Source organism: Haemaphysalis longicornis, unplaced genomic scaffold (assembly GCF_048455015.1).
Source record: "Haemaphysalis longicornis isolate Haplotype H1 unplaced genomic scaffold, Haemaphysalis longicornis Haplotype H1 scaffold_8, whole genome shotgun sequence".
Classification (NCBI taxonomy): Eukaryota; Metazoa; Arthropoda; class Arachnida; order Ixodida; family Ixodidae; genus Haemaphysalis; species Haemaphysalis longicornis.
The window spans coordinates 91,048,712-91,073,709 of NW_027526445.1; the positions used below are offsets into that span (position 1 = coordinate 91,048,712).

Consider the following 24,998-nt stretch of genomic DNA (forward strand, 5'->3'; position numbering starts at 1 on the left):
GGGTCGATCAGATGTCTGAGCAGGCTCCACGTCTTCCTGGTTGACAGTGTGCTTTGCAGGCCGTCGCAGAACTGTAGCCAGTTTTCTGTGCAGAGTTGCTACGGGACGAGCGCTAGTCCCGTCTGGTCTTTCTGTGTCTTTGTCAAATTTTTGCGCTCAAATTTCCACTTGAAAAAGAACCTAACAACGGCGTTGCGGATACCGCCGCGGCAAGAAAAAAAGAGCGACAACTTCCCAACCACTTCCTGACCCCAAGAGCGAATTCGACGTTCTTTAAATAACAAATATCGCTTCGGCTCCCGTTAAATCTCTCAAAATGCACCTCTATGATCTGCACAGCACGCCGCCCAGCCAACTTAGACCTCCCTGTCCTGAAGATACTTGACACTCCACTCACGCAGACTACAAAGATAAAGCTTCTAGGTGTCACCATCGACAACAGACTCTCCTTCAGCGTACACATGGACGCCACCATTGCCCGTGCGCGTCGTCTCTTCGCATTCGCCCAGCGCGCTACATCCGGCGCTGGACCGGTTGCCCTGCGAACACTATTCACAGCGCTTGTGCTTCCCCAGTTGGAGTACTGTGCCCCTGTGTGGTTGCCGCATCAGGCCTCCCGTGTTGCACGTCTCACGAGTGTACAGAGGCGGGCAGCATTTGCCATCCTCAAGAGGTCCTCCCCACCCGACCGTCCTTACCGAGACTACCGAACACCGGAGCTGCTTCGCGCCGTCGGTTGGCAGCCCCTTGCGCAGAGGTACGGCGCTGCATCACTCCGGCTGCTTCTGGCAGTCGTCAGCCCTCTCGGTGCCCCCCACCCACTGGCAGGGTATATTCGTCGCACCAGGACCAACGACTTGGCCCCCATCCTTGGCCGGACAGTGCGCCACCAGAACTCCTTTGTTCCGCGCGTGGTGAGCTTGTGGCGCTCCCTCCCCAGTGCGCTCAGGAGCCAACCTGCCACTGACGCTGATGCAGTGAAAAGCCTTTGCCGCCAAGCAGTGCGCCACCTGAGAACTGTCCACTGATCGTCTGATTCAACCCGCCTCTCTCCTTTCATCCTTTTCACCCCACCTCCCCCTCCCTCCTTTTCTTGCGCTGTAAAAGTCGGTGTGCTGGGCCTTTCGGTATGGGCCTTTGGCCTTTCCAGCACACCCCAGCCCTCCTGGGTTGAAATAAAGTATTGTTATTGTTATTGTTATTGTTAATTGAGCGGCTAACCCGGAAAGTCCTGTGACCACTAATCAAAGCGCTACCATTGGTTTAAGCGTGACAAAAATTTCTTACAGTTTTTATTTTTGCGGTTGTCTTATGTAATAATATGGTGACGTTTTAATAAACTAACGCTTTATGATATTTAGTTTACGCAAATGAAGTTCAAACAGCCAGGCTGGATCTGCAAGCTGTGTCAGCGCCATGTGAAAAGCCATGTGTTCTCTGTTGTGGTCGGTGTTGTGATCGTGAAGCTATCCTCCTCGGCATTGGCGTCAGCGCACTGGCTTTTGTGACGCGTGAAACACTTCTGAAACTCACGCTTCATCATGGAACCTACGAAGTCTGGGTATTCCTTCGACTTTCTCTACAAAGTTTTCACTTCCAAAGCAGGCGGTGACAACAGCCTTCAGGCGAGAATACGGGTACGTATCGGTAACTACAGGTTTCCTACGCCTGCTCCTGCGTGTCAACCGACTGTTGAACAGCAGCTTTTAATTTTGTTTTCTCTTCTCTTCGTCTCCGTTCGCAGGGAGTAATCAATGCGATGATAAAGCAGCCGAAGCAAAATCTCTCCTCGATGCCATTGTCGTCTTCTCTTGTGGCAGAGCTTTTGGAGCACCTCACAGACCAGGTTGGTACTCACGCATGCGGAAATCAATCGAAGCATTATTATTCTCTAAAAACTGTCGTTGGGAGGCGGGAGCCGAAGTTTGTAAACATAGCGCACCCGCGAAAACGACAACAAATTTTCCCTCTACGCTGATTCATTTTATTTGCTTTCACGGTCTACTTGTACAGTATAATAACCGTGCTTGCTTCAGCTACACACTTTTTGTATGGCCTTTTTTGGTGGTTCAATGGAGCGGTTTAGTGAGGCCCTACGACTAGAGTGTACTAGAAGTTTTAGAGTGGCCCGAGCGGCGGCCTCTCCCATTGCTCCGCTGGGTCGACTTCCGCGCAGAAAATAAAACCGGTATAGCGGCGGCGCTGCTGTCGTCAACAACTGAACAGCCGGCGCTCCCCGGCACCAGCTCCCAGCCTGCGCGCGGCAATATTTTCGTTGCTCGCTGCGGTGTTTTGCGCTTGCGAAGCTGATTTATTTTGGATTAGGAGGTTTAACGCGCCGGCGCTACACAGGCGATGAGGCAAGCGCTACTGGAGGGCTCCGGATTAATTTTGCCCACCTGGGGATCTTTAACGTGCGCCGAAATCTCGAAGACACGGGCGTTTTTCGCTTTTTTCCTCCATCACAAAAGCAGCCGCCGTGGCCGGGAATCGAACCTGCGCCTTTGGTCAGCTAGCTTAGAAAGTAGACGCAGAAACGTTATGACTCGGCTTGAGCAAACTTTAAACTAGTACGACCTGCCATAAAATTATCGACCTCCCCTCCTCCCTCCCCACCCCCCCCAACGATACTTTCTCATTTTGTATGCGTTTTCTGAAAACGTTAATTGGTAATATACAATAATCTCTCGTTAACTCAAAGTTTTAAAATTAGCTGAAAATTTTCAGATAAGCGCGGAGTTTCGAGTTAAATCAAATACAGAAAATTTGTAGCCAGGTCCCTGAAATAACAGCTATATATATAGTGCTGCTAACAAAAGCACTATTGCACAGGGGAGATTTCGTAATAAAGGCAAAATAATTCGCAGTAAAAAGAAACTTTTATTATTGCGGAAGAAAGAAACAGCTGTGTTGCGCTCGGCTGATTCGCGTTCGCATCTGCATCCCAGAAAAGCGTACTCGCGAGAATTCTCAACGCATCGCATGAATTGATGGTCGCCACCGCTACGTTCTACCTTGTTACAAAGCAGACGCAGCATGTATGTTGTTTCTGCCGTTGTAGGCACTTCTGGAGGCTCCTCCTCGTCCGCATGATCAGCTGCGTCGTCCACAGCTATCTTATGCGCCAAACAGCATTAATTCCGGTAACGGGGACGCGTAGTCCACGTAAAGTTGCACTTCACGAGCGCGTTCGGCGAGTAGTGGGAGTAATATCATTCGAACGGGGACCTTATCAGCTGCCTGCAGCGGACTTTGCCTTGTGTCCTCTCTGCCAGTATTTCGAGACATCCGTGGTCCTCCGAAAAAACGTTTTGAGATAAAGCGGGCAAATGCGTAGCGCCTATGGGAGGTAAACACGGTGAGAAAAAGTTTCGAGAAGATATTTTGAGATATATAGCAGAGCTCGAGTTAACGAGGGATTAATTTGACGGACAGGCACCAGGAATGTTCTTCCCTTCCCCTTCTTGACTGCGCATGAAGCAAAAGCGGCGGGGCGCACATTCTATGCTGCAAAAAGTTTACTGTTTTTTACGTTCCTATTTGGAACGAAAATACCAAAAGCCTTCTTCTGGGATACCCCTACCGTTGATGCGTGTACTGTTGTTAGTGGGCTTATTTTATTAACCTATTCTGTTGCAGGCACTTGGTAAGAAAGTGTGTACTGACAACGAAGTGCCAAGTCTGCGGGACCAACTACTGCTTCCTGCATGCCAGGGGACGATGCCGCTGTGTTTACTACCTCTTGTAATTTGGGGGGACTTCTGAATCCTTCCGCGCATTTTTTAAAGTTTATTAGCGATCTCTAGGACGTTTTTACCGGTTGCTTCAGCGACAAGGAGCTCCACCATGACAGCGTTATGGATGTGCTGCAGCCCTTATTCACAACAAACATTTTAACGGCGTTGGTTGCGACCAGCACGTGAGACCTTGACCGCAACTTTGGTTTGGTTCTGTATACATTTCGACACGGATTCATTTCTACATAAAATGTTTAAACAAGTTCCGTGATTACATGCGGAGGTGGGAGCAACACCTTAAACGTAGCCGTCGCTAATGATCGAGGGCGAGTTATGAAAATGCGTTGACAAAAAATGTCAATTTAAATCTCCATGTTACCGTTATTCCTAAACCTTTACATGTGTAGACTTTGTGCATGATTTCTCGCGTTACATTTCATTTGCTGGGCTATTGAAAATGAAAACAAAATGTGTATTTGTTCCAGTTCCGTTTATTTGAACCTCCATGTTAGCCTTCTTGAACCTTTACCTCTATAGTAGACGTGTTATATTTCATTTTTTTCGCGGTCAATATATCTTCTGATCTATGTTTTGCATTTGTTTTATGTGCGTGTAATTGTACTCTCAGCATATTTGCGAATTAAATTTGTGTTAATCTGATTCAACTCCTTTCTTGATCGAATCAGGTGAAAGGTGGTGCCATGAAAGACGGTCATTGGGACAACTGAGATAACTGAGCTAACCACTCTAAAACGATCTCTCACTTGCGCGTGTCATTTCCTGTTCGGCCACCACGGTGACCCGTAGTTATCCAAAGCAGGCCACTGCTTAAATACTGCTATAATAACAACTGACGCAATAAAAAACAAACGCAACAACTTACGATAGTAACCCACATAACTACAGTCCGAGCGTAAATTGCAAGACAATAACTAAGAAATTTTTCTGAGAAGCTATCATCCCAGTCCTCATATTTTTTCGTGTCATGTCCATCAAGCAGCCCAATAAGGACACAATCATAAATCAATCATAAACTGGTTCATATTAGTCAATTCAACGCAAAATACGTTTTTATAGGACATTGGAATAGCGAAAATGTTGCTGCAATTACTTTATTTAGAATCCGTTACGAATGCTGCACTGAAGGAAAATCCGTAATTTTCCTTGTTGTCGAGCGGGAAAGGCAAAACTAACGCAAAATGAGCTGCAGCGTTTATTTTTCATCTCGTTACCCACAGTCCACTGTACCTACAGTACATTTCAGCAATTGGACGACCCGCAGAAAAAATTTCCAGCGCTCCACGCGTAAAGCGTTTCCTGGCCCGGCTGGGCGCGCGGCCGTGCGCGCGGCCAGCCGCCGCTTTCGCTTTCAATGGTCGTTGACTACAGCGCCGCCGCTATTTTCTGCGCGAAACGAGCACCTCTCTGGGTGGCCGGTCGGGCCACTCTAAAACTTCTAGTTCACTCTACTACGACTTTGGATTTGGAGTGATGAGTGGACTCAAATCATTGCCAAAGGGGGGAGGGTCGTGTGTTTATACTGAGTGTTCTACATAAACCTTTCACTGTTCCTAAATTTACGGACGTCTTGTGTTACACGCCGCGTACATCTGGGAGACAAATATGTAAAAGTGGCCGGGTCAGCCAAGGCTTTTGAAAGTAGCAAACTGAGCAGGCTCAGAGCAGCGAGATGTTACTGTCTCTACAACAGAAAGTCATTCAACTTCTAACATTTATTTCAGTATTTGCAAACTTTGTTCCTTGTAGCTGCTTAGCTAAGTGTGACGGAAAACTCTTAAATGTGATGTTTTTTGTGTCAGTTTAGTGTAACTACGTAAGTTTAAACTATTGGAGCACGTTCTCACATTCCACAGCAGGGATGGGCGAGCAGTCACAAGTTTCGCGTACCCGCCACGGTGGCTCAGTGGCTAAGGCGTTGCGCTGCTGAGCACGAGGTCGTGGGTTCGATTCCCAGCCACGGCGGCCGCTTTTCTGATGGAGGCGAAAAGCAAAAACGCCCGTGTGTACGAGATTTCGACGCACGTTAAAGATCCCCAGGTGGTCGAAATTAACCCGTAGCCCTCCACTACGGCGCGCCTCATCGCCTGCGTTGCGTCGGCGCGTTAAACCCCACAATAAATCAATCAAGTTTCACGTGCGAAACCTTGTGAAACAAGTATTCAGCCCAGAAGCCTGTTGTTGCTATCTCCAGCTTGTTTCTATTTGGAGTGAAATGAATGCTTGTCGTAGCTTGTGTGACCATCGAATTGAAGAAAAGAGTGTGTAACAACCACTACCTAGTTTAGGCTTACTTATAGTGCAGAACCTGCTACATAAATTACGAGACTGTAGATTAGCAGCTCAATAATGCATCCGCGTCACTGTAAATTCGAGAAGGCTGAAATTCATGTTCATACAAACCTTTCAATGCAGGATGCCAAACCGGACACCCTGCTACTTGGTGGAACGTGCATCGTACGCATCCTGTGCCATTTTCTGACGCAAGAGGCCGCTTCCGACGCACTACGAGGACTTCTACGCACCTCCCCTTCACCCCTTCAATCACCAAAACCCCGCCTCGAAGCATCTCTGCCATCACTGAATCCATTGTCGGCCACGGAAGCCTCTAGTCCCCCAACCTTCTATCACCTCTGCCTCATTCACGGTGCTTTGAGTGCCGGTGCGGACACACGTTCCCTCCTGACGTCGCAGAAGGATGGAGCCACCCCTCCTCTGATCGTGGAAGTTCTGCGTCCTCTCATCTCTCTAGTACGTGATGACGACATCTCGCGGTACCACAGTGTCAGCACTTTACTGCTCTGGTTCAAGACGGTTGAGCAGTTGCAGAGCACAAAGTCTGACGGGGAAGCTGTCACTGCCGCTTGCACTTCAATAGGAAACATGTTCGTGCCGGAGTTGGATGAATCGGCGCTCGTTCTGGCAGCGATCGACGCCAACTGGGAGTCGTCTGTGAACGGAGTTTCCGACCTCGTCAAGAAGGTGTACCAGTCTCTGCTTCGCGTGACGGCAAAGAAGGGAGACCTGTCGGCGAAGAATGGCGAAAAGGAGGATGCGTCAAATTCGTTCGGTTCCTTGCCGTGGTATCATCGCTTTCTGCTGGAGAGGACGATGCAGCTCGACTGGAAGTCGAAGCCCAAGTACCTCAGTCTGGCCTGCCTGTTGCCGTTTGTGCCGTTCGAGTTGGTGAGTATCACGTGTGTGTGGCTTCTCGGCGACCGTGATTCCAGCTTTCGTGTTCGGGAGCAGAGTTGTAGCTTGGTGCAAAGTTTGATTCTTGGGTGCTCCAAGTAATTGCGACCGAAATTTGCAGTTTCGTCGCGACAGTAGGAAGTCCGTGCACCGACTTGATGGCAGTGGGAAGTAACCAGAAGTTTTCAATTGGTAGTAAAAACCAAACGGGAGATAACAAGGTGTATCAGCTTGTAATAACTTTAAAGGAGCCATGCACGCAAAATACAAGTTTGTTTGATTTGAAAGCTTTGGTGTTTTATAGTGTCCCCCCCCCCCCTTCCCCACTTGTGCAGCGAGCGCCAAATGATACTTTATTCACGGAGAAATTGAACGTTTCAAGCGAAAATGTCAATTTTCCCGCTAAATCGTGGGTTTTCTGACGTCAACAATGACGTATCCGGAGCAGGGCCTTAAAACTAAAGATAGCCTGCTGACCAGGGCAGCTACTATCTTACAGACGGCCTTTCAGATATCTTGTTTATCGCATTATCATAGATGGTGCTGCAAACCGCTGAAGTACCAGTGTTGGCATTTTGCTTCTGACTGGACCTCTACACCTGCCGTTGTTTTAACACGTTTGATAGTAATGGTTTCCCAAAATATAAGCTATGACTCGACAAACATGGTCATAAATGTGGCGGCGCTGCTGACGGCAGTTGGTCAGTTTTGTGTCAGACAAGCCCAACGCGTCCGACGGCTGTGTTAGGCAGTGTCAGCAAGCAAAGTGCTACATTAACTGATTCGATGCTGACGTGTTAGTTCGTAACTTTCAATGTTTACCCCACCATTTTTACTGCTATAAAAAGGAATATGCCTTAAATTTTAGGCTCATATCTCGTTCTGCACACTTATAAGCCCTGCCTAACTTCCATTTGCCTTTGCCGGCCTCAGCCAATTGCGCAGCTGCGCATATTACGTTGTAGGTTCTTGTGCAGGAAATCAGCTAGTGGGTCGCATGGCCATTATCTTTTTTCCTAATTATAGCTTATCTGAGCGAAGTTTGCAGTTTGCATTATAAGTGGTGTCAGTATGATTTGACCTAGCTGATCTTTGAAATGATGGAAACTTGTATTTTGTCTGCATCGCCCCTTTTTAAGCTGCGTAATGGCATAGCCACGGGCTATGTTCTTGCTTTGGACAAGACCCCTGTCTAGAATGGGACAGCTTGAGTTCAGCTTAAGTCTCGTTCGCTCAAGAGAAAATTGTGGGCACATTTTTTTTGTAATTCTTTCTACTTCAAAAGCTGTCTCACTGTTGTGAGAGCTCCTCAAGGCAGTGTTGCAGTGCCCCGTTGTTTGTAAAGCCACTCAGGGCACTCTTGATTTCCCTGAAGTATTTCAATGTAGCCATTTGTTAACCACCATATTGCCGCAAAATGACGTCCTTGTAGTCGATACACCTTAAGCTTTTGAAATCTAGTTTGACGAAATCTCGTCTGGTCGGGTGAAAGATTCATAGTTGAAGAAACTGGTTATCGCCGGCCAAAGGTTTAGTTAAAAAAGGCTAAAGGCTTCCGTATGGAAGCCGAAATGTCTTTTTAGCCTTTTTAACTAAACCTTTGGTCGGCGATAACCAGTTTCTTCAACTATGAAACCATCAGCTTTTTTTTTTTTTGAAGTGCTACAAAACTATTTCACCGGTCAACCAATTTGGCCGGAATTGGCCAATTGTGAAAGTTGACATATCGTGTCACAAGTTAGGTGCAGCAGTTTACCTGGCCAATTGTGGTCTTTTCATCTTTTTTCATCAGGGTGTGACTCATTCCAATGAAGTTTGTGCTAGCGCTGTCGTTACTCTTATTCTGACGAGTTAATGTTGAAACAGAGTTGTACATTGTACTGGGGGTTTCTGGGAGGGTTCCATGGGTGCAAGTGTATTCGGTTCATTCCAAGACTGCTTTTGCAAAGTAAAAATGAGGCCACTGCTAGCCCTGACTTCCAACAGCAAGCTACATAATGAGAAGAACAGATTGAAGCAGTGAAAACTCCCAAGCCAGTGCATTACTGCATGTGTGTCGTCGCAGGGACTTGTTTGTGCTATTTACAGCCACCGCCCAAGCCTGTGCCAAGAAACGTTACTGTGCAGCTGTCGTGGTGGGGCCTCCAGTTTTTTTTATCATGTAATTTAAATGCTAACTACACTTGACCGACTGATAACTCGGTTTTTTGTATAAAAGGGCTTACGTCATGTAACGTGAAAGTTGAATGTTTTCAATATTTCTCATCTTGTCTCGGTGAAAACGCTACTGTTTTTAGAGCTGACATGGAGTCTAGTGAGCTACTGAAGGCTGGTTTTTTGAGGTTAACTTGTGATGCTTTGTTTTATCTTTGTCAGCCATTTGTGCAGACAGTGTGAAACTGCTGGTGGAGTAATGTTCTGGCTACCTTCCTTGCAACTGTCCAAATTTGCTGGGTCGCAAGAAGGTTGGAAGGGAAGTTCTAGTGACAATTTTGGCACGGTCAAACAGTAAGCTGGTGAATGTGTGCTGTTTTGTAATGAATCAAACAAAGAATTTGGTAAAGCTCTGTTCTTCAGCTTAAAGGCTGCAGCAGGTGTTCTGAGGGTCCTTGGGCAATTTGCATTCATTTACTGATTGGGACAATGCAATAAAGAGGGCATTCAGGTGCTAAAAATTACAAAGCAAAAAAATAAATTTAAATAAAATGACAACAATAATAAAAGGAAAAGCTGAGTAATATGACCAATTCAGCATCTGAAGCTACAGGCTGGATATAATATCTTGAGTCGAAGGAGTACAAAATGATCGAGTGTTTGATGGTGTTTATGGTGTCAGAAAACTTCATAGATGGGTAAAAACCGAGGCCAGAAACAACAAAGTTGCACCCTTGCATGAGGCAAGGGGTTGCTAATCCCGGGTGTGCTTGAAACAACCGTTTAAAAAATAACTTGCTCATGCTGAAGTACTTAGTTTCAAAGCGCTTCAAGGCCAGGCTGTGGCGCCACGCAAAAGGTTGGCAAGAAGTTGCAGATTCATTTGTGTGTGTCTTGAGGCTGTCTTTACTGTTACCTCAAGACTCGTCTACCATGTATGTCGACTGAGAATATGTTGTAGGTTTTAAATGTGCCATCATTTCCATCTTTTTTGCAATTTCTTGTCTGCTCAGTGTGAGTTGTCTCTGACCCAAACGGTGCGTCGGTCCCATCCTGCTTGTTTTGGTGCCACCCTGGAGAGTACGGAGCCGGAGAGGTGACTGATGGGAAAACACGCAGTCGTGAATGAAGAGGTGTTGAAATGAATAGTGGTAAAAAGCGGCGGGGATAGGAGCGCAACCTTGGAGTACACCGGCTACCATTACTCTTCAACAGAAGCATTTGTTGCGCTGCTTCACGGCGGTGTTCATTCGAAAGAGCGGTCGCACACTAACCAACCGACCAAAATGGACTTCATATCGCGCTCCCCCACCCTTCTCCCTCTGTATCTCAGTGATGCTGAGAGTTGCCAAAGGTGTTCACAACTTGTACTCTTCTCCCATAGGACAGCTCCCTTAGTAAACGGGGGAATCGCGGGTGCACATGCGTGGGCACGGCAATCCCCCAGCATCGCTGCACCTTTTTGATGTTTGCTTGCATTCCTCGGTGCGTGCTAACGCTATCACACTTAGGGTCAGTTTGACAAAAAAGAGAGAGAGCACAGCCAACCTTTCACATCGTGCACTTTATGATCGCCATTTGTCAGTTCTGGTGTGTGACCGTTCAGAGGCGGTGCTAACTGAAATGGGCTTAATTACCGTATTTTCCGGCGTATAAGTCGCATTTTTTTTCTTTCTGAAATTTTCGTTGGTGCGTCTTATCCACCGGTGTGACTTATGTCTGGAATAAATCCGATTCGTGGCGGCCGCACGTGGTCCGCACTCAAAAAGGTGCCTCTGTGCTGCGTGATGTCAGCGCACGTTAAGAGACAGAGCTCTATGGTCTAAATGAATTTGAAGCCACGGCTATGGCGTGTCTCATAGCCCATATGTCACTTCGAGACATTAAACCAAACGATTTGCAGCTTTTTCTAGTCAAAAACATAATGATAATGGCCTGCGACAATTGTGCACCACCTTCTGCGATGTACAGTAACTACAGTTCAGAATAAATTCAAGGCAACATCAAACTGCGTTGAAAAAACAAAATGTAGTTTTTAAATTATTACAGACAGTTCTAATCTGAAGGAGGTAACTGCTGCTACATTTTTAAAATGACAGCTAGAAGTTAGTTCTTTCTAGACTTTGGACGGTATGTGCACGTGTCTAGTACTGCTTACTGCTGGATGTGTTCAGAGGTGGCGGCCACCGCAACCATGTGCCTTCGCCTCATTTTCGAACGAACTGATCCTCTATGAGTTCACCGAAATAGCAAGTTCATCTTGTACACCGGTGCGCCTTATACACCGGTGCGACTTATATACGCTTTTTCTTTTCAGAAAAATTTTGATAGGGTGCGACTTATACAAAGGTGTGACTTATACGCCGGAAAATACGGTATGTGAGGAGACTGAACTTGAATAGGAGTGTTGACCACATTATCCAGACCATGGTGCGTTTCAGAGGAAGGCGTCTGGAATGTTCTGTTATGCACTCCGGTCGTGGCAGTAAACTTATTGTAAACAGGGGTGCACCCATTTCAGTCCCACCTATGCGGCTTCCTTGACGGTGTATGGCCGCTTTTTTATTTAGTTTCCATTTAGTTTGCCAACAGTGTCCGCTGACTTGGTCTCTTGCAGTGCCTGCAAATGGACCCCCAGCTTCCAAGACACGCCATTCCTGGCCTGCTGGCCAACCACCTCGTGTCGGCAACCATGGACGTCTACAGGGCTTCTCTGGCATCTAGGTGAGAGGTCTTTTATGTTGTTTGCCTTTACTGAAGCCGTCATCGAACAGTTTGATGCCAATACTGTTGAATATGTTAGTGCAGTGGGGTGAAGCAGCGTGGCTTAACGAATACACCGGAAGAAGCACTCAGACAGCACAACCACTGACTATCAACTTAGACTTATTAGCAGGGGTGAGACAGCTGCGCATATTGCGCACTTTTGATACAAATCTGCTTTCCTGCGCCAGGCTGCTCCAAAAGCTTGAAAATTGCAAAAATTGCGCCAAACTGCTCCAAAACAGTCTGAGAGCCAATGATTTTAACGCTCCCGCCAGTTTCAGTGAGGAAAAATGCTTACTACGGCATAATTTTCCAGCACCCCCAAGCTGATCCTGTTTGTAAAGATAAAAAACCCGCATAAAATTGTCCCCAAGATAGTTTTTTCGAAGGTCACCATGTCGGGTTGCACATGTTATATTCTGTGTGTTTTTTTTTTAAGTTTTCCCATGAAAAACAATTGTAAAGTTCTGTAGAAAAAATACGTATGTGTACTCAGGCGACAAACTACTGGTGAAAATTGATGAAAAGACGGCAATTTTCGGAGCGCCGTATCTCCAGAACGGCATTACTGGGCGCCGCCATCTTGATGTGGTGAATATTGGAAAACATGGCCGTCGGGCGAAGCAGTTTCTCGTGGTTCAGGCAGAGTGCTCTTCGCCGATTTCTACTGTGGTTTTGGTAATGGGGGTGGCGGGGTTTTCATTTAGTCGTTTGATCTGGTGAGGAAAGTTGCGTGACTCGCAGAACAGGAGTTCATCAAAAACAACGTGGGGCCCGTGATTTCACCGTGTTTCGGCCTCGAGTGAGAGGCGCGGTGCGTGCTTGAAGTGAAATTTCGGACTCACTGCGGTGTTATATTAAAACGCTAAGTTATTGCTGCCTTTGACAGCAAGCTTGCGAGTGGCGGAAATGAGACGATCGACACTGCAGAATTGGCGGCGCAGGCTACATAGCCGCAAAATGTTCAAGCAGTGGCCGATAGCGGGACGGGCTATTATTGCACGCTATTATAATTGTTTATCTATCTGAAGTGAAATTTAATGCCAAGAGGGAGGTGGCTAATCATACCAACGTTATTCAAATTGCGATCGTAGTCAATGCGCACCTTGGGGATTCAAATGGGAGGGCTGGTGGGGTGCGAAGATTATCACCTCGCTTTGCGCAACTTTTGCCATGCCTCTACAAATGTGTGTAAAGCCGTGTCTGGGATAACAAAAATAATAATTTCAGCATTCACATGATAATGAAAATGCCTTACGATTGCTTAGTTTTTCGATTCAATGTTTTCAACGGCACTCCATGCTATCATGCATAGAGCCTAAGAATTTATAAATGGCTTGTAAAAAGGTAGCGCAGTTCGTGCCTTGTGATACTCTAGTAGAAAAAACTTCATTGAAAGGCTGTTTCAGTGTTATGTACGTTCAAAACCCCATTAAAAAGTGCACCCCCCCCCCCCTTCCCGCACCCCCCGAGTTGCCAAAAATTTGATTTTAAGGCTCCTAAGGTGACGTAATAAATGTCATCATTCTGCTCCAAATCAAGGTTCTTCTGCTCCAAAATCGAGATTTCGCTGCTCCAAAAACTGCTCCCAAATCTGATTCAGCTGTCTCACCCCTGTTATTAGGCAAAGGTGCACATTTAGGCAAAATATTTCGTCAGTACTGCACATGCCCGCACATTGCCTCCCATAACGTCACAAACTCAGCGTAAACACACAGAAGCCTGACTGACGCAGTTATCTTAATTGTTTGCAGCCTTTATGAACTCTCTTTGAACAGGATGACCGTTCTTTGAAGATGGGGTACGCGTGTATGCATTAGTGGCAGTGAACAGACAAATCGTATACAAGTGCTCCTTTTAAAGGGACCCTGCAGCACTTACCGTTGACTACTCTGGAATGTTTTGTGGGGTAAAGTTTATTGTCCAGGCAACCTCCTCCCGCACGAATTATGAAAATCCGTTCACTATCACTTAAACTACGTGCGATAAGAAATCACGCGTAATCGTTTTCTCTCAACTCGACCGTGGACAACGCCACGAAGCTGCACACTGTCTCCCGGAAAAGGGGGCAGCTCGTAGCGTTGTCTCCTGTGGCCTTCGATATATCACAGGCCGAGGAGTTTTCCCCTTTTCTCCGAAACAAGGAGGTGTCTATTTCCGGTCTGCGGCCACAAAAAAGCAGGCATGGCTGCCTGCTCGCACGCGCGTGCTCATGCTGGTAGGGCGTTTTTGAAGCTATAAGCATTTGTTGCCAAGTGGTCTGGTTGAACGGGACGTATTGAGCTCATCACTCGAACTCTGCGTGCACTCAAAATACAAAAGAAATGCCAAAACTGTGCGTACAGGTTCAGGCATAGAAGAGTTTGGTACACAGCGCCGATGATGGCGGATTGTCACAGGAAATGCGAGAAACAAGGCGCGAAGTTGACCAGCGACAGCCAATAGACAGCCATGGCCTCAATGACGTCGCTTAGGCCATGCCAGGGGCGCATAATGAGGAAAACTGAAGAGAGCGCGGTTGGTTTTTCCACATCTTTCACAGCGATTTGTGTGCTCACAGCTTCACGTGCTCGTGTAATATTTGGCTCGGGTATTCCTGGCAGTGTAATCTAAATGCTGCACAGGTTTACGTGCACTGCTCAAAGAGTGTTGCAGGGTCCCTTTAAAAGAAATTACAACGCTATTCTAAGTGTGCATTTAAAAGTGCCGGCCATTCTGGCCAACATAAGCACGACTACACGAGAACGGCATTTGGCAAACAATATGCGTGTAGCATACGTGGTTGACCGGGTATTGATAAGACCTGTGTGACTGTTGGATCAGCAGCTCGGCCGACTGTGCGTCCCTCTGTTAGTGCAGGGTGGTGGTTTCGGTGTCACAGATGTCCCCTGCCCCAAGATCCTCGCTGGCTCAATAGGGAGCGTCCGACACCCATCGGCCACGCCGTCGTCTCGTCGCAAGAGAGGTGCGCCAAGGCCGCCGTCTAGACAGGCGTCAACCGTGGCGAAAACAGTACAGTTAAACCTGGATGTACAGTCGGACGCGGATATATCGAACATGGATATATCGAATTATTGTCTATATCGAACTGTCTGAACATCCCCTTGGAAACCCCTTGCAAAAGTATAGCGCTGTTGTACGCGTATATCGAACTCTCAATCACGGACTCGTTCGATATATCGAACGCTGCGTCCCAATTGCTCCTGCAAGTGCGCTTCTCCTGATGCGATGAATGTGATGATGATGGCGACTTCTCCTGCCGTGTTCGGTTTCTGGCATGTTTTCTGCATGCTCTAGCAGTTGTCAGTGGTTGATCGCGCAGGGGGACCCATGTGGCATGTTACGTGTTTTTGTCCACGGCCCACGTTTCGGAGCCATGGTCACGGAAAAGCGGAAGACTGGATTTGTGAACTTATGACGCAGAAAAAGAAGCAAGCGAAGCTTGCAGATTTTGTTGTTTGTGTTAAATTGTCGTTATCATAGCGGTGTGGCTTTGAATTTACCGGTCTGTGATGAACAAATCGGTAAGGTACCGCTTGTAGCGACTTTGAAAAGCTCTCAGTGATGTGCGTAGTTTTCAGATACGCTTCAGATAGGCATATTTCATATTTTGAATTATCGGTATATCGAACTATTTTATGATCTCCTTGGAGTTCGATATATCCGTGTTAGACTGTAACAAAGTTGACAAAATTCGCAATGTTTCGTTACATGCAGGTTTCGAGTTAGGCTTGCATGAATGAAGCACAAACGAAACCAAAATGGGACGGTAAATTCTCCACCCTTGGGGGATGTATTTCACATTAAAAAACTGTGATTTGCACCAGCTGCTTCCCCGCAAGCATGTGTCACTACGCAGCCCTACAAAGAAGCCAGGTCACTTACCGCCGTACTCACGGACGTAACTGAAGTGTCACTTTTGCGTTTTGACACTTCTTGGTGCCCTAACACATTACGAGGACGAAACTTATGAAAAGGGCACGTTTTCGCGAACTTGATGCTCTTTTCCACACTCAAAATAGCTCAGTATGTGCTAGCTGAAATACTGTACTGGGTGGGGGATGTCCTTCTTTCTCACCGACAGATATGGGATTTAAAATTGCAGGTTTGTCTTGAAAATACAAAACTTTTCGTTTTCTGGCCGCAGAACTCGCCACCAACGAACCGACAACACAGATAGCAGTCGAGACGCCCGACTACGCGCCGACAGGCAGGCCTAGCATAACCGACCTAACCTACACTGCACTCACGCGTGAGTTATTCGCTAAATTAGTTTATTTTTCAGAAAAAGAAAAAAAAAACAGTGACGCATCATCGTAGTGCATTCGTTACACCAAGGTTAACCGTCGTGACGCCTTCGTAACATAGAGGTTGCAAGCACATGGGCTTCAACGGCGGTGTCTGTGGGGAATTGAAAAACTTAGTTAAATCCAGGAATTCGTTACATAGAAGTTCTTTGCTTCCATGTCTAACTGTATGTAGTCCCTAGAAAGTTGGCTACTCTGTCATCTTAGTCACTCTTTCATTGTAACTGTGTGTTGTGGTATGTATTGTCGCAGTAACCAAAAAGTGCGAAAACCAGCACACCTCTTGACCACAGCACCCTCTCAGTGCACTCACTGTGTTTTCCATTAACCTCTTCTGGCCCGAAGTTACTGTAATGCCTGTGCTACACGATAATTTTTAATTGACTATTGGGCTCTCCCCCACAACTACTCTCTATATATTTACAATGGGGCACTCGATAGATAATCAATTCAACGGCCTTCTGAAGGCCTTTGAAACGACCGTGTAGCACAGGTATAAGTCATGCATCAAATATTTTTGCTATCGCTTTTGCTTGTCTGCTTATGAGGAAGCCGCAGGAGACCATTTATACACGCCGGAGTTTTAGGAAGAATGTTACTGCTATGGTACAAAAACAAAACAAGAGGTCATAAAAGACCATTACATGGTAAATTTCTTCAGAAACTAATTGTTTACAGCAACTGCGTGTGTTTTTCAATAAAGTACCAATTGTGGCCACATTTTTATTGCAACCAAGGCTCCTTTAGAAAATACGGGTGTAAATGGACGGTCACAGAGGAATGTTGATCCTTCCCAGAAACCGGAGGAGTGGGAGTAGTCAGCACTTTACGGAAAGGGAGGTGTATGATGCCACTTGTTCCATATGTGGTGATCAATCTGTGGAAACCGGGGCGTTGCAGCTAGCGATTTTTTCTTCTGGTTGCGCAGCTTACAAATGGTGTGATGCGAAATCGCGACAACCGGTCATAACAGGCTAAAAACATATTTCAGAAATGAATCGCTCTTCTAATAGCTTTTGTTGTAAAATTATTTATTCGCTTGCATTATCTTGCCTGAACAATTTTTTCAATGAAACGAAAGTGGAAAAATTAAGGTCGTCTGCTTTCACACCGTTTTTGGCTGTGGTCGTCTGCACTCTGTAGTGAGCAGACGTTCGGAGACGGGCACCATACTGTTTACGGTTCTAAAACTGTTAAAGCTTGCTGAGCCACTGAAAAGGGGTGCAAAAAAATGTCAGCTATCGAAACAACAATTTGGTTTTTGGGAAATGTGTTAGTAGCAAAAAGGGCCAGTCCAATTGAGCAGAGTGGACGCTGCAGTCGACTGGTAGGCTGTCTGCCGGAGGCTTTCATTTTACAAACCTCAAGGTCTCGTACAGCAGTCTAGGCGAATTTGTAAGGACTAATAATGTAATTCAACGAGCTGGATTTCGCTGTATTGGCAGCTGTGGATTTTTTTTAGTCGCACAAATGAGGAGGGCATAAAACTTTTCAAGAGAAAGTGCGTTTTTGATGCGTCTGTGTAACACAACACCACACAGAACTACTGCACTGTCAAAGGTAGCTGCATTCATCGAACGAACATACACATAGAGTCTTACACTATTGCAGTTGAAGTTTGTGATCACTTTCATTTAACTTTAGCCCTGTCTACCGGTAAATGTTAGAGCAACTGCTTCAAACAAGAGCCGTCTGATGTTATGAAACTGGGAAAAAGGGAAGCCATAACACAGGCTGGTTTGTTCTTGCATAGTCCAAACTGATGAAACCACACGTGATTACTACAAAAAAGAGGGTGTGCTTGTGTATTGGTCAAACTGGCTTGAGAAATTGACAGTTCAGATCAACAAGGTTCTCGGCGAGAAAGGCGTCTACTCATGCCAAGTGACCTCAAAACACGTGGTTACTGTAGCCACCGCGTGCACTGTGCACTAAAGATTAAATGAGTGCCTCTTTACCACCATTCCTGTATTTGGTCAGGTGTGGGCACGAGAGCTGTGTTTGCTGTTCTGCTTAGCGCATCGCCCTTGGGCAAAACGAAATGCGGTTAACGGATGCCAGGACAGGTGGCAAGTTCTGTGATGAAACACCACTCTCAGCGGTAGCTTCCTTTGTAGTGAGTTTTAGATATTGCTGACCAACAAGTAGTTCTCATCCGGTTCGTAAGCTCGCTAAACGCCGCAAGGGATGAAAAAAACCGTCACAGGTCCAAGTCCAAAAAATCTCGACGTTGCTTATCTAGCGCAGTGGTTGTTATAATTGGAGCACGATAAAGAAACAAACCACGTGAGGTAGCAGCTTGCAATCACCAACAAAGTGGGCTCATCAACCCGTAGGTCTTACCCTCGTTATAAAGTCGTCAGCTGCACGGCTAGAAAGCTGCGATGGCTCGCGGTGCACTAGAAAAAAAGTTACAACTATGTCCCTAGTCGTCTACAAAATGCTCCCTCATTTACCCAGACCGGAATGGCTCACAAGATTCTAGGCCATGAAAAGTATTACCTCATAAAGATCAAATGCAGGTACCATAATGGCAGTTTTTGACCAGAGCCCGTCTTGAGCTATTGCTGGCGTTTTGTGGCAGGTCAATGACAAAATCGTAGGCCCCTGTGATGGAGGTGTTGGATCTGTAGATGTCTTACCGGTAATGTTTTGCATATTCACATTTTATCCATATTCTTATCCTTTTCACTGGCTACCATTTGTTTCCATCGGCACTATGTGAAAAACAAAAACAAAAACTTACACTCATCTTCTGCACACAGACATGCAATGAAATGTGGGCAACCACAGTGTATCTGTTGTGTTTGCTTGTCGTGAAGAGACGGCTGTGTTGGAAAAAACTTTGTTCGCAGAGGACAGTTAGAGTTAAAAGTTGGTACAATTTATAATGTAGCACTTGTAGAGTGCATCGCGAAGTCACCGTCTCTGTAGAACTACCCCAGTGCTCTTTGCTAAAGCACCTGCCGCGTATTTCGGGAAGCCACCGTGAGATGGCATCGCTGTCTTGTGGCACGACCCCTATACCTGCGCAAGACTTCCAGCATTGTGTCTTGCTGTGTTCATCACAGCATCGCCACGGAGTCGTTTATTTTATTATCTCGGTCATTTGAGACATAGCATTCCAAATTCCACGGTATCGTCGTCATTTTAAACTACGTATCGCAAGCTTTTTTAACCTTATGGGTGGCTTTGTTTGAAGACGACAAATTTTTAAACTACGTATCGCAAGCTTTTTTAACCTTGTGGGTGGCTTTGTTTGAAGACGACAAATTTTTGATGAGATTTTGAGCGATTCTTGAAAACCACGTTGTACATTTGAATATGCACCTGCGCAGCTTTTTTTTAAAAAGGAAGGGAGAAAATGACTCGGTTTTGTGACATGGGCGATGGGTCGGGAATGCACAGCATGATATGAACGACTGTCAGTTTTAAGGCGCCATGAGGACAAAATACAAGTCGGCCTCATTGTTTTTGGGACAAAGCACTTGCAATGAGCCAAACTTGTGTTTTGACTTTGAGGTCCCTTTAAAGGAGCCATGAAGAGAAAATACAACTTTGTTTAATTTGAAAGAACTAGGATTCAGTATCTCACTCAGCTCCATTACAGCCCCAAAAGATGTTTTTTAACGGAAAAAAAAGCAAGAAGTATCTAAAAACTTTCAAATTTCGCGCCACAGTGACGTGTTATGAGCAAGAATGACGTCAGACGGGCCAACAATAAAACATAATTTTCAGTGCGTTAACTGCACGTTAGCATTCAAGTGATGCGGTCAAATGGAACTAGAGGCCCCATTACAGACGTCCAGTCATGTGTCGTCGCGACAGGTCAGTTAGCCGGCCGCCAATAGCACAAACAAGGTTCCGTGACGTCATAGAAAAGTTGCGGGAAATTGGCTAGGGGGTCGCGACTGGTTCACACGTTTTCTTTAATATCTCCGTTATTTGTTGGAAGATTGCGATGATATTGGTATCATTGTTATCGGGACTAAGCAGTCTTTCTAATAAACCCAGCTTGTATTTTGTCTTCATGGCTCCTTTAAGTAAAGGTGGAATCATTTTCTTTGTCCTGTCAGCCTTCACCATTAAAACATGGGAAGCTTCCGCATGCAGCTAGCACATTTTGAGCTCGGTCACCTTGTCATGGCAGGTGTCACGAGAGAGGCGACCAGACAAGGTTACGAGGAATTTAGGCTTTTACTTTCGAAGTTTCAATTGATTGATTATGATGTTTAGCGCGCCGACACTACACAGGCGATGAGGCACGCTGTAGTGGAGGGCTCCTATGGATTAATTCTCACCCCCTGGGATCTTTAATGTGCACCGAAATCACGAACACGCGGGCGTTTTTTCTTTTCACCTCCATCAGAAAAGCAGCCGAGGTGGCCTGGTAAACTTTTTGAACTTCTGTAGGTAAAAAAAGCGGCGGGCACTGATTGCTGTTGTTCCTGCAGTTAGACTAATTCTGAGCCTTCCTTTCTGTCTTTTCTTTTTTTCGATATTTCCCCCCCTACCCAGCTCGAGTGAAGCCGCCATGAAGGAGACATGGTCCGCTCACTGGAAGGGCCCCATTGTGGACGCCATCAAGGCTGACGTTGATGGGTAGGTCACTGCATTTGGACTTTAGGTGGCGCGTTGCACTTGGTTGCTTGGGAGCATCGAAGAGACAGGGAAGTTTGTAGATTGAAACGTTGTTTGAAACGTTGTTGAGTCACCTGTGGGGTGCAAGGGGTCGCCCTGTGACCTGGCTCGCACTCGAGACTAAGGCGTCATGCTAGCTCGGATGAACTGCACCACAAATCACCGCTTGGCGTAGCAAGGGAGAACAGCCAGGAACACACAACAACAACGGATTGGCCAAAACCCACGTTGTCTGGCACTTTAATAACGTAGGTTGGGTGTGTCGCTCTTCCTCACAGAGCTGTCTGGCCAGATCAGGAGAAAGGATTGAGGGGTAGACCAGGGGAGGCAAAATGGGGGCAACCGTACTCGCGTGTGGGCCACCTGGCGTCCCAATAAAGTGAGAGCCTCCGTCGGCCGGCGCAGCCGGACCAGCGGGCTGGGTTTCCAGTCAAACCGGTCACTCGTGACGCACTTGCCCCCAATGCCTGCGAGGAATGGGGCATGGCCTCCACCGTTCCCACGCACCATACCAGATTCAAGTGTAGGGTAGTATGCGTATGCCAATGCTTTGAGTTCGTTGGGCTGAATTGTGTCTCCAGGGTTGGGTCAAATATGTCACCACTCCGCTATATTAACAGATTGCCAGCGGCAGTACAAGACTCAGTCTATGGGTGCATTCCAATTTTTCTAGACAGCTTACAGTAATTAAACGTCTAAATGAAGAAGTATTGGAACACCACAGCGGTCGCCCATGCAGACAACCTCTTAGCAGACACGTTGACGAACGCAAGCTGCTGGTTTTGTAAGTAATATTATCGTTATTATTACAGACATTATGCAGTTTAAAAATTAAACAAAAGCATCTTCACCACTAGTAAATTATACCAAATATGTTAATGAAAGAACAACTGCTTTTGTTACAACAATAATATGCAAAAAGGCGGCGCTGGCGCCACTTGTTAGTTTAAACAGGGAGGTAGCCTGCATGGGTGCAGAGTTTGAGGCCGTCTCCTCAAAGCAGTCTTTGTTGACTGCTATGTTTGAATTGGAACAGGTGAAGACAGCAATGAAGCTGTCTAAAAGGGAAATTGAAACGCACCCTATATGACATCGCCTGAGTTCAACAGGGGCACCCTAGTCATGCATAACTGTTGATTTTGGGGAAGCTAACCCCAGATGTATTGCCTCTCTGCAATGCAAGGTAATTCACACGAGAAGGCAAGGAAACGAAGTGGAAAAAAAGGTGCAAGCTAATAGTAGCACCAGAGTCCTTCAATGCTTTTCTGGTCACGAAAGTCCTCCGTAACGCTATGGGAGAGCTTCATATGGGGACCAACGCTCCCGCGCGGTGGCGCTACGAGTCTGGTGAAGGCGGCTTGGACGGCGGCGGCCGTATTTGCAGTGCGTTGGAGCGCGGGCTTGCTGGTGTTTGTTGTGTGATATAGCTTTCTAAACTAATCACGAAGGGCAAATTATGTGAACTACCATGCCTCTGACGTGGTGTGTACCTGGTTGCCGCTCTGGCTATCGGAATACAACGGAAAAGGCTTCGTTGTTCTGCCTCCCAAGCGACCGCGAACAACGCGACAGGTGGAAGCGAGCCATTCCACGACAGGAGACGGACGCTTTCAGTTTCGAGTCGAAGGCCGTTCGTGTGTTCGGGAAATATTTCGACCCCACGGACATTATTCGAGCCGATGAGTTCAAAACAAGTGGACAACGCGTGCTTCTGCAGCGCGAGAAGCTGAAGCTTCGCGCCCGTCGCCCCGGATATTTGAAAACCTGCCGGTGTATCTTACGAAGCCCAAGCCACGATCGCGCTCACAGCGAGAAAATCCGTCTGCTAAACGTCGTCGCGTTTCGTCGCCGCACAAAGATCGGACTGCAGCTACTGTGATTTTGGTTATCCAACCAGATATTTTGAATTTGGAAAGCGGAGCATGGCTATCTTTTCCTGCATATATTTTTTTTTTACTTGCCCGCCGCGCTTGCCCAGGGGCTAAGGCATTGTGCTGATAAGCCCAACGACGCGGGTTCCCACCCGCTTTTCTGATGGAGGGGAAAAGAGAAAACGCTTGTGTGTTCGAGATTTCGGCGCAAGTTAAAGATACCTGAGTGGTTAAAATTAATCCGGAGCTCTACACTATGGCGCGCGCCCCATTGCCGTGTAGTGTCGGCACGTTAAACATCATAATCAATCAATCAATGTTTTTTAACTTGCCGTTTGGGTGGGAAGGGTGTGACAGGCACTGAGCGGGCGAGTTTTTATCTGTTGACGCCGTATGCCTATGAGAACAGCCGAGAAAGTAGCTCAAAACTGTAGCATTTACTCCCCCTAGCTGGCCCCTCCGCGTGCCCATTATTCTGCTTCCATTTCGTGAGCGTTTTTTTCCCTGCTGTCCACGCTAACTCTCCGAATCTCGATTATTGTTTTACATTATTAGCGCGCTATAAAATAGCTCAAACACAGCGCTAAGCCAACGTGCTGTACGTTTGCACACCTATTTGCTCAGCGCAGCATGTCGCGCCCATGGCTGAATACAAATTTAATTCTGGTGCTAGTTCACTCAAATCATGCAGGCGGCTGCAAAGGCTAGTCAAAAATTGAAAACGCCAGATGTCCGCCTTTTCGAAGCGAGAACGTAGCGGTGCTTGCCGGAACGAACGAACACTGCAACATATGCGCCTCAGTAACACCCGTGGTCTTGCCTCAGTTTCACAGCTGAGCTACGGGACAACTGACTCAAAAACAATAACTGACTGACTCAAAAACTGACTCAAAAACTTCGCTCGCATTTTTACTGGTGGAAATGAAGAGCAGATGAAAGTAGGCGCGCGCCGACGGAGAAACAGCCGGCCCGCAAGCGTCGTCGCCCGCCGGCGAAGCCTTCACGTTAACAGGGGCGATCCTAGCGGCAGCTTTTGTCCCTGAATGAAACTTCGGCTGGAGTTTCGTGACCAGAAAAGCATTGAAGGACTCTGGTAGCACTAAAGGAGTCTTTGATACAAATTGCCAGGGGAGGCAATAATACTTTCATCTTCAGTCTTGTAAGCAGAGACTAAGCGAGATAGAGAAGACCATCAGTGATCTCTCTCGTGTATTATTTGCCCATCTCTGATGCCAAGTGGAGAGGCTTAGAGGGTTCACACGTCTTCTTCTCCCTGTTTGGGCGTAGGACGTGCCTGCAGAACATGAGCACCCACTTGCTCCCGTGGACCCTGAGGAACGTCCCCGGAAGCCTGCAGGAGCTGGAAGAGTGCTTCGACATGGGGCGAGACGGCGACGTCGGCCTCCATTTTCTCGTGACCTTGGCTCGTGTCGGCATGCAGGCCGGCTTGACGACCAGGGCGTTTCAGGAGGCAAGTTTGGTTGTGGTGACCTGACGTGCCTACCGGGCAACCCTTATGGCCGCAGGTTCGGGGTACTGAGGGTGATGTGGAAATGGGGGATGTTTCTTTCACGGTTCAGCTTGAACGTACAGTTAAACCTGGATGTAACAAACCTCTATGGAATGAAATTTCTGTGTTTAATTGTTTTTCGATTCCCTATTGCCAGCCCTATTGACCTGTGTGTTTGCAACCTCTATCTAACGAAGGCATTGTGTAACGAATTTGCTACACTGACGAGCGATTGTTTTTTGCCCCTTTTTCTCAAAAATAGTCTGGAGAAACGCACTAATTTTAGCGAACTTTCTGCACACCGCAACCATGTGTTTCCAGTGAGAGTGCTGTGTCGGTTATTTGCTATCGTTGTGTAGTTGCACGCCTCCACTGCCATGGTGCCGTGGTGTCGGGTTGTCGGTGATGAGTTGTGCTACCAGAAAACAAAAAGTTCTGTCTTTTCAAGACAAGCTCGCCATTTGAAATGTTGTCTCTTAAATATTTTTCAGATGATTTCAAAGTTTGCAAACCCAAGTGGGCAGCTGTTTCTCAGTTTATAAAATCAATTACAAGCCCCGCTAAAAACACATATGAAATATGTTCTTTGCAACAAGTTAGAACTACTTGGGCACCAGAGGTGTCGCACTTTCAGCGTTTACGATCGGCTGCCGCAAACATGCCACAGTGCTCTTTGCCAGCGGCTGTGGGCTTGTGGGGCAGAGAAATGGGGTTGTGGGGAGCCACTACACGAGGTGAACGTTGCCATAAGCAGTGGGATAGTGTTTTTGTGTTTGTTTATGGCATGGGAAAATTTTGCAGA

The 24,998-nt window shown here is 46.8% G+C and overlaps 1 protein-coding gene across 1 annotated transcript in view; it reads left to right on the forward strand.

Annotated features, from left to right (window-relative positions):
* Window positions 1–1,382: 1,382 nt before the first annotated feature.
* LOC144148380 (tRNA (32-2'-O)-methyltransferase regulator THADA) overlaps window positions 1,383–24,998 on the forward strand; it is a 156,679-nt gene continuing 133,063 nt past the window's right edge. The window contains exons 1-7 of the mRNA XM_077679922.1: window positions 1,383–1,637; window positions 1,745–1,846; window positions 6,171–6,941; window positions 11,719–11,825; window positions 14,722–14,832; window positions 20,693–20,776; window positions 23,974–24,178. Coding sequence (XP_077536048.1) covers window positions 1,542–1,637; window positions 1,745–1,846; window positions 6,171–6,941; window positions 11,719–11,825; window positions 14,722–14,832; window positions 20,693–20,776; window positions 23,974–24,178 — 1,476 coding nt within the window. The 5' untranslated portion in view covers window positions 1,383–1,541. The remainder of the gene's footprint in view (window positions 1,638–1,744; window positions 1,847–6,170; window positions 6,942–11,718; window positions 11,826–14,721; window positions 14,833–20,692; window positions 20,777–23,973; window positions 24,179–24,998) is intronic.